Source organism: Leptonotus elevatus, chromosome 2 (genome assembly GCF_054856555.1).
Source record: "Leptonotus elevatus isolate MCC_2025b chromosome 2, RoL_Lele_1.0, whole genome shotgun sequence".
Classification (NCBI taxonomy): Eukaryota; Metazoa; Chordata; class Actinopteri; order Syngnathiformes; family Syngnathidae; genus Leptonotus; species Leptonotus elevatus.
This window is the reverse complement of record NC_141240.1, coordinates 22,975,825-22,985,926: the sequence shown is the minus strand read 5'-3', so window position 1 is coordinate 22,985,926 and position 10,102 is coordinate 22,975,825. Positions and strand designations below refer to the sequence as shown.

General features: G+C 38.1%; 1 protein-coding gene across 1 annotated transcript; it reads right to left on the bottom strand.

Annotated features, from left to right (window-relative positions):
• Window positions 1-519: 519 nt before the first annotated feature.
• Window positions 520-9,261, bottom strand: sdf4 (stromal cell derived factor 4). Its single transcript, XM_086069383.1, has 7 exons — window positions 8,948-9,261; window positions 5,416-5,735; window positions 4,841-4,977; window positions 4,602-4,715; window positions 2,672-2,830; window positions 1,415-1,590; window positions 520-1,304 (listed from the first exon to the last, which is right to left on the bottom strand). The coding sequence occupies exons 2-7, from the start codon at window positions 5,727-5,729 to the stop codon at window positions 1,128-1,130; spliced, it is 1,077 nt and encodes a 358-aa protein (XP_085925509.1). The 5' UTR covers window positions 5,730-5,735; window positions 8,948-9,261; the 3' UTR covers window positions 520-1,127.
• Window positions 9,262-10,102: the final 841 nt, after the last annotated feature.

Here is a 10,102-nt window from a genome sequence, read left to right as displayed (position 1 = left end):
CTGCCAAAGGAATAGAACCATATCCCAGTTCGGGCTCGTCTGGAAAACATTTTGACAGGCATGCTTCAGAAATGTTTGTAATGGGTGTTTCATAATACAGCATATTCAGATTTGAAGGTACAATATGGTCGTTCCCTCTGGTTACATAGGTGAGAGAAGAAGTAATTGTAACCTGTGTTCTAAGTTCTAACTTGAACCATGGCTTATGATCAGATGAAGCATTTCAGAATGCCTTTTAAAATGTGTGTTTTTAAATGTTATGCAAACAGTCTACAAGCCACCTGAATTGGAATATGAGTGATAACACAGGGCTCACCATTAATGCAATGTCACTCTGAAACCACAGTAACAGATTTCAAAGGGTTTTTATTCTGAAACGTTTGATCCAATTTATGGTAGATCCTGTGTGGTATCCGGATATTCTAGTTCCTGGCATGGTTCATGACAGGATTCTTATGTCGCGCTTATAGGCATACATGTGTTGCGTCTAAATGGGAGAAATTTGACACCACACAAAGATTTTAATTTGGTATGAAATATTTATTTCGTAGTGCATTTGCAACATAAAGCAGTCATTGTTCCTCTTTCTTACACGTCACTGAGCAGCATTCCAACACTACAAGGAATAAAACTATGGACTCATGGGCCACTTTTTATGCACACTTCAAAATCTGCTTTAAAATAAGATATAATTGACAAAATGAGCCCATAATGCTTGAGTGCTGCCCATATAAACGTGGGCTAGAGTACTGTTATCAGACCTACGTAAATCAAGAACTTTTTGTTACGACACCTGAGCTTTTATCATATATTAATCTGCTACATTACTTGTCTTTTTTGTGTGGGATCAACTATTAAAGGAACCCAGTTAAATTAGCCAAGTTGATCTGCTGCATGCGAGTGATATTAAATATTTACACTGTACACACTCACAAGCTGCTTTCAATCTCATCCAGGTATATATCTCATATACACATATTGCAAATGGGCTAAGCACACTAATCAATTGTGAACATAGCGCGACACACTCAAGAGGACGGCCGCTTTGCACATAGTCCACGCCTCAATGAGCCGACACTAAAAATGGACTTCGGTAACGGCTGTCATATGTCACCACTGCGGCCGCGTCAAAACTCTTCGTGGACGTTCCTGGCGTAGTCCATGAGCTTGCTGCCGGTGAAGTACTCGCTGTACTTGAGAATCTCGTCCAGCTCCAGACTGTTGTTCTGGTTCTCGTCGGCCACCGCGATCATCTGCTTAGCTTCGTTCAGAGCGTTGTGCTCGTTCATGGGGTCCATGTACTCCTGTCGCGCAAAACAACAAATGCATATTCAGGCCAATTAAAGGTACTGAATCGTTTTAGGATACTGAAATGTGCGTGGTTGGCACCACAACAAGCCGAGGCAGCGGGCACCTCCAGTTCTTCCATGGTGACGATGCCGTCGTGGTCTGCGTCCATGACACTCTCAAACTCTTTTTTGCGCTCGCTGACCCAACTGTCGTCCATTTCCTGGCCCTGCTGGTTCACCACGGTGCCCACGGGGAGTGAGATGAACTCCGGCAGGGTCAGCTTCTGGTCGCCGTCCTGGTCTGCACAGGCACAAATCGTACGGTCGGTACGGTTGGGCGATATGGACCAAAACTCCTATCTTGATATATTTTGGCTTAATATCTATATACGATACATATCCCGGCGATGTTTTTTTTTTACCCCCGCAAGAAATTTTTCAGTCAAAGCCAAATATGACATGTCACAAGTAGTTTTATTGAAACCGGATATTTCAGTGAATAGTGGCTAAATCAAATGAATAAATAAAAAACGGGTTTCTTCACCTGGTTCATGAAAAACGCTCAGTTGTTCAAATAAAATATAAATGCTGCATAACCATTTAACTAAAGCTCTGCAAGGTGCACAGTTAAATATATATATCTGAAATAAAAATAGCCTATAAACTATAATCAGTAGGGGTGTGAGAAAATCGATTCGGCAATATATCGCGATATTACAGCGTGCAATTCTCGAATCGATTTGATATGTGGCCGAATCGATTTTTAAACATCCGTTTTTTAAAGGAATATTCAACAAAACATCTTACTTAGGGTTAGGATTCACACATTAAGCATAGAAGAATGTTACATTAATGGAAGCCTTAATATTTTATTTCAGTGCTGTTCAAACATGAAACAGACTGCAACCTGTTTGTTAAATGCAGTGACTCACTTATAAGCCTAATTTTCAGATAAATAAATACATTTTCCTACAAATCTTACAGTGTACATGTACAAGTTTACTGATTAGTATTTTCTAAATTTGAGTTAAAAAAAAGTGCACGAGAAAAGTGCAATATAAATGGTTTACTGAAATAAAATGATCGTATTTCTTCCCCTTTTTGATAAATCCACAGATGCAAATGTAAGGATCAGTACAAAAGAACAAAATATGACAAACCCCAACTTGTGGACGGTTTGACGACTGGGGCTCCTGCAGCGTGCAGGTTCCCCACACATTATACTTAAGTTTGTGGCACTGTTTAGACGGTGAAAAGTATTTGTACTGCTTCCACCCCTCACTAGAACTTGTCTATCGCACTCCTCTCAGTGTAGCGAGTGTAGTGAGTTCCTGCTAGAAATGACACGAGGAAGAGAGAGCGCAGCAGAAGTGGGCCGCTACCTAAATCTCGCATGATCTCCTTGACCATGTACTTGAGCATGCCTCTGCTGTGCTCCGGGTGCAGGAAGGCCAGGAACTCCTGCTCATTGAGCAGCTGGTCGGCAGGAGGGTTGTCAGCTTGAAACCAGCGGTCCTTCAGGCTCTCCAGAACCTCCTGAGCTGTACCAGAAAAAACAACAAAATGTTCACCTTCAGCGTTTTGGGAGTTTACATTTTTTTACCCACATTCAGACCAATACGTGCAGTAATTACACGTTATAAAACGAGTTTATTTCTTTACATTCTCTTTTATTATGTAAATACTAACACAGTGTTATTTTCTGTCTTTTTATTTTCCTAATAATTTGACAGTCAAACAAATTGAGCACATAATATCCTGGTCACAGAACAAATTCAACTAGTTCATCAAGGTAATACGGTATTGGAGCTTCACTCTACAAGTTCTACTCATAAATTGTTCTTGTCATATATATATTTTTTATCATTAACTCAAATCCATTTGCTTCCAAAAACGTATAAATACGTTGTGTCCCAAAGATGTATTTATGTTTATTTGTTTGTTTTTATGCTAGAGCATACAGAAGGCTTTGATGCAGCCTACACCTTTAATTCGCAGACTTGCGCAGTTCCCTATTTTAACATGACCAAACTCAACTAATTTCATCTTGTTTAAATGTATTGATAATTTGATTTTATCAAGCCATGTTTTTACTTTCTTAAATTTGGAGGTAATTGTATCCAAAACTAAACTAACTCAAATAGTGGTGTCATCTGCAAATAACACAAACTTCAATAAATGAGACATATTGCACAAATCATTAATATACAATATAAACAGTTTTGGCCCCCAACACTGACTCCTGGGGGACACCATATTTCATGTCCAAACATTTTGATTGAAATTCCCCCAACTCCACAAACTGTTGTCTTTCTTGTAAATAACTTCTGATCCAATTCAAGGCTGTATCCCTAATACTATAACGCTCCAATTTACTAATCAATGTATCATGGTTTATAGTATCAAATGCTTTTTGTAGATCAACGAACAGTCCTATTGTAAAATCTGTAATTTCTTCAGTAAGTTCTGTTAAAGATAGTGCAGTTGACCGTTTTGTTCTAAATCCATACTGACCATCAAAGTATTTGATGTTTTTCTATGAATTTATCTAACCTGTTATCGAAAAGTTTTTCAAGAATTTTGGAGAATTGTGGTAGTAGGGAAACAGGCCTGTAATTTGTGAACTTGTATTTGTCCCCAGTTTTGTAGATTGGAATAATTTTTGCAGTTTTCCTTTGCCCTGTTTGAAATGATAAGTTGGCGATGTACGTAAGCGGTTTAGAAATTCCCATAGCTACCTTTTTCACGGTTTTCATATCAAGTTGATCGCAATCAGTAGATGTTTTATCTTTACAATTATTAACAACATTAATTACTTCTTTTTCTTTGATAGGTCTGAGAAACATTGAATTTAAATGTCTTTCAATTATGTTGGTGTTTATTGTTTGCTGTATCAGGATTTTTTTGTGCTAGATTTGGTCCCAAATTTGCAAAAAATCTGTTGAACTTGATTTCGATGATTTCATTATATTACCGTTTAAGTTTTGTAAAAAAAAAAAAATTAAATTATTTTTAAATCTTGATTCAACATTTAAAAGAATAAAAATGACAATTGCATTCTCGTGAATGTACACCTTTATTATCTCTCTGTTATTAATGTATTGTTTTAAATGTCACTGTTTTTGTTGGTCTGATTTTGTACTTTCTGTACAATGCCTTATATGCACCTCTGGTGGTTTTGAAATTGCTCTATAAATAAAGTTGGGTTGAGTTACTCCGACAAAATGTGTTTTTGTTTTTTTTCTCTTCAGTCACTACCACCGGCAAAGAACACAAATGCAGGAAATATATTTCATCTAGTTCTCCACTTACTTTCCTCGTCCAGTTTCAGGTCTTCATTATTCTTGATTTTCTCTGCAGTTTCTTTTTCATTAAAACCTTTGCCGGCAAGAAACCGGATTCTGTATTCGTCCCACGTCACATGGCCTGGACATTTTTTAAAACAGGACATCAGTCTTAAAATGACTTGAACTGGGCTAAACAATCTGTCAAACATAATGGAATCCAAGTGGTGCGCCAAACTCAAATCCTGCTCGTTTGTAAATGCTTACCGTCGCCATCCGGGTCGACTAAATGGAAGCTGTTCTTGTTCTCGATCATGGCCTCTTGAAAATGTTCCTCCGTCTTCTCCATAATCCAGCGCTGCATCTCCTTGGCGCTCACACTGTGATCCTTGTTGAAATCCACTCTGGGAATGTTAGGGTTAAAGGCAAATTAGAAAGAAAACAAGGAGCAAATGCAAATTATAAAGGACAATTTGCACTCTCATTTTCCACGTGGATTCTTTTTTCCGTTTCCGTGATGGGAATAAAATTGTAGCATTCGTATTTGTTGTTGATAATGTGCCTACTCCATCTTTAAAGCAATAAATGAATAGTGAAGTGCAGAGTTTGGTAGAGGGCACACTGGCTTTCAGTCTCAACTAGCTCCTTAGCACGCAGACTGCTAACAATGGTGCACATTTTTAACCCACTTTAAATTGCTCAGACTATTTGAAATCCACAATTGTGTAGACATATCACAAGGTCTTGGGTTGTTTACCCTGAATTGAATCCTTTTTTTATGTAAAAAATGTTTTTTTCCTCCTTCAAATGTTAATTATGTTTGTCAAAACATTAGGTCCTACTTGGAGAAAATGTCAATAAGTTTCTTCCTGTTCCGTCTCGGCTCAGAGTCCTCGTCAAACTCCTCCAAGTCTTTGCCCAAGAAGACCTCCTGGTGGAAGTCCTTGTTGAGGTGGCCATCCAGCTCCATCTTCATGCCGTTCAAGTGGTCCGGCGGAAGAATCTCATTGTCGTCCTTGTTGGCCAAGCTCTTGTCTTTGGGGGCGGACATGTTGGCCGCCGGTCGAGCCCTTACATGCGTGGACAGCAGTAATGTCAACAAGAAGAGCGACACGGCCAGGAGGTTTTGCCAGCCAAGTCTTCTCTCAACTGCCATGATTTCCTATGGACAGGTAAGCACATCGCGAGGCAAGTCAGACTTCAGTCACTAACCACAAGACATGCATGTTGCTCTACAACTTTGTAGATTTCTGGATTTTAAGACATTAGATTGGGGATGTCCATAAATTAACTTTTGGCTCACTGAGAAATGTATAAGTCGGCATATTAGAATTTGTATTCGAGTACATCCAGACTATAACTGCAACCATTTGATATATAAAAAAACGTGTGGAATTGGCCTAGACAGAAAGAGGGCAATAAACATGCAGTCTCCTTCAAAAGTATTGGAACGGCAAGTTTAATTCCTTTGTTTTTGTTGTATTGACGATTCCTAGCTAACATCACAATTGCATCACAAGTAAAAATGGCGGTCTTATGCTGCATCCGAGGACAAGTGGAAATGTGGGACGTCTAACTTTTCCAACTTCAAACCAGCAATTGTGCACAGGAACACCTCATTGAACAGAAGACATCACTGACCGGCTTCCAATCGGACGCCACTCGACAACAGAAACACAGACTGTGAATGGCAAAATATATTTTACACAATTATAACCATATTTATCTCTTTATTTATTATGACATGAATTTAGCTAGTCCAAGTAACCCAACGTGAACTGGACTGACCGCTTTAACCAGAACAGCAAGCAATTTATCGTAATCAGCCAATTTTGTTGCTTACATTTGCCTCGAACGCTTCGAGGTCGTTCCGATAATCTGAGTGGGATCAATCTGACTTCCCACCTTCCTCAAATGGAGCATTAACTCGGTGAAAGCATTGTAATTTTGTTTGTGAGGATAACTTTTGATTTCAAAATGTGATGAAATGTCATTTGACTACTATAACAATCTGCCTGACTTGTATGCTAATCACAGGCAAAAGCAATCGTTTCGATTTGTAAAGTGCGGAAATATCAGCAATGCCTGGATGTTCGGAATTGCCATGACATTTGGGTTTCAGATCAAAAGCTGAATATAAGACAAGAATAAAAAAATATATAGGAATTCCAACTTTCAATTTGCATTTGATCAGGAAAACGATATTAGCTTGCATTTTCAATTTTATCAATTTGTTTTGGAGAAATCAGTTAAACTAACCACTTTCATCAAAATGGCCCTTATTAGCCTAACCATCTCTCATGGCCATAAGAATCTGGGAAAGATGCAACACAGTCTTTTGCTTTTGTGGGTTATTAAAAGGTTTTCTGTATGAGGTATGACCTCAGATTTTTGATGTGGACTGTTTGGCACACTCACCAACACCATTGATAATTTGGAATCAATATTTTTTTAGTACGGATGCACGATAATGCTATTTTCAACCGATACAGATAAACCAATCATTTAGAAAGTGCCGATGTCGATAACCGATAAATCAGCCGAATTTTTTTTTGCAAAATTAACTTGAATACAAATATACTTTCGAGTCCTACTATAACGCTAACATGGACAAATACATGTAAACATTGTGTAAAGCGCCATGAAGCTAAGTTTTATTGATATGTCTGCTCCAAAGAAAACTAGTAACTCATTTTGAGTTTGCCAAAACAAAACAGCCATGTTTAAAAAATGCAAACATTTCTTTATTATCTGGTTTATCTGTAGGATGTCAAAGTGGTTAATAATTGCCGATAATTATAGGCGGATTTCTTCATTATCTGGTTTATCTGTTTGACGTCAAATTTGTCGATAATTATCGCTACCGATATTATCGTGCATCCCTATTTTTTAGTATAATGAAGTAGGTGATTCTGATTTTGGGGTGGTGTTATACATGTCATGTTTCGGGTGCTAGTCAGAATCCTCGTACGTCCAGAAGTCTGATTTTTCAGGAAACAATATCACCCCACCACATTTATTAAACCATTAACGAAGTGGATATTTGGCCGTGACCGGCAAATCGCCATTTAGCACTATTTAGCCGTGAACCACATGAGAACTGCAAGTATAAATTCAGCGACAGTGAATGTGTACTAGTGTGTGGAATAATAGTGCACTGCAAAAACTAAAATCTTAAGTAAGATATAATTTCTTAAATTGAACCTAAATTTGCTTATTTTGATTTGACAAGTTATTTTTTTACTTCAAATGAAATTGTCAGGCAACATCATTGTGCTTATTTTAAGATACTTAATTATCTTATTTGATCAAGCAGTTTAGGCATTGAGCGTTAACAGATAGTTTTAAGTACTGTGAGGATTAAAACAAGCATTTTAAGATGACCACTAACCAACATCAAAGACCCTGAACTGGAGTTTCATAAGTTTTCTTATTTTAAGATTGTGCATAAACTAGTAATAAGATAAATGGGAAAAAATACAAGTATGAAAACAGACGAGTGCAATATGGTTCATTTCGTTATATTTACTAAGCTAATTTTCCTTGTTTCAATACCAGCTCAGTGGTCTAGTGTTAGAGTGCCTACCCTCAGACTTGAAGGTTGTGGGTTCAATTCCTGGCTGGATCATGACAAAGAAAATAGACCTGTTACCTCCCTGCTTGACATTCAGGCTAAGTTATCCAAGTGTAAAAAAAAATACTCATGTATTTTAAGAAAATAGTTCTATTTATTACAACTTGAAAAAAGTCGACATTACTTGTTTTTAGTCTGAAAATACTATTTTCAAGACCGCAGTGGTTGATATGGCCTAGTATTATTTTCTTATTTTTCAAAATCTTACAGGTAAATTTAAGTTAAAAAAATTTGTTCAGTCGGCAGATAACTTTGCTTATTTGAAGTAATACTTTTCTTATTTTACTATATTTTTTCTTTCAGTCATTTTTGCAGTGTGAATGTGTTCAACCCGTAAGTGCGGGCCACGTGTTCGAATCCCACTCGGCAAAATAGAGTTAGCAGGAGCATTGCCGGTCACGGCAAATAGCCACTGTCTGACTTTAAGCCGTTGACGGCAAAATATAGCTAGTAGGAGCGTTGCCGGTCACGGCAAAAATAGTCATTGCCTTTAGTTTCAGTCTGTTCTGAAATGTTTATCCCGTTAGACCTAACGTCTACTTTTGAGTTTTGGGCCCCTGTGCAATTGAGTTGAAATTTTGCAAGTATACCTGACAAAAGCTAGAAAGCGACTGCGCAATCAAAGTAAGTTGTCAAAACACGACAACATCAAAGGCGCCCCCGTGTATACTTAACGCCCAGCCGGGCTAACTTTGAACACTAACGACCTTGTTAAAATCTCGTACTTGGCCATTACTCACCTGTGAATAACCGTTATTTGACGTTGTGGCTAGGGCAGGTAGGAGGCGAGCTGGTGCCAAGTTGCCAATGCTAAAGCAGGTCTACGTCTCTTCCGTAGCGGAGCTAGGAAGATGACTGTCGCTTCCTGTAGACGTGGCTTCCACGCTTTGCTGTACAATGTGGGACCGCTCAACGTTTGACAACAAAAGTGACCCCCCCCCCAAAAAATCGGCTGCGAATTTTTTAATACACTCTTCAGTCGGGAATACGTCACAATATCTGGCACTACAGTGGTTGTTGTCAAGTTATGACGCGAGCTACAAAGGAGGTGACGTCGACAGGAAGTCGGACTTTCACATTAACCAATTTTCTGTTATCGGGTAATCCTTCTACACACAAAAATAAATTGTTAAGTATCAACAACAATTATTTCTGAGACAAAATGTAACTGTCGCTATCGTAAATGTTATCCCAAAAAACGAATCGCTTTAAAAATCTGTTCAGTTCATGAAGCTCAGTCTTACTGCCCTCTCCTGTCGAAAAGTAAGGCTGCAAGTGGATTTGCTTTGCTTAGAAATCTTTGGCACGCACTCAACAGAATATTATTAAACAAAATATATATATTTTTAAACAAATAAACATTGATTAATGTATGTATTGTGTTTGTGTTGACCCATTCTTGGGAAACAGTTGATGCTGTAGACAGTGCATGAAAATGTTTGCCACTTGAAAAGTGGCTAGCTCTATTTTCCCCAAAAACTTATCATGCGCTTTTGACATCCCCTCCCCTTCATTCTGGACACACTTTCTCTAATGTGATCCCCCCATAGCTCTGAATACGGTGGAGGTATTTTTCCTCGTGATTTCTTAAGTTTCCAGCTATGTTACAGCGTTTCTGTGATGATGATAATAATATAATAGTGCTATTATTGAATCTGTGTCTAATATAAGCAGACTTCTCAACGTTTGTCAAGTGATTCATTTCGGAACAAAGAGCACATTAACAAATTTCGATGAACAGTTTATTTATTTATTTATTTATTCAGGGCTTTAAATAAACTTAACTGTAGCCTACTAGTAAAGGCAATCCCTGCCAGACTGACTATTAGTAAAGCCACTGCCCCTTTTGACAGCTGATCTTCCCTTGCTTTCTCGGCGTTTTGTTTTTGGAAAAC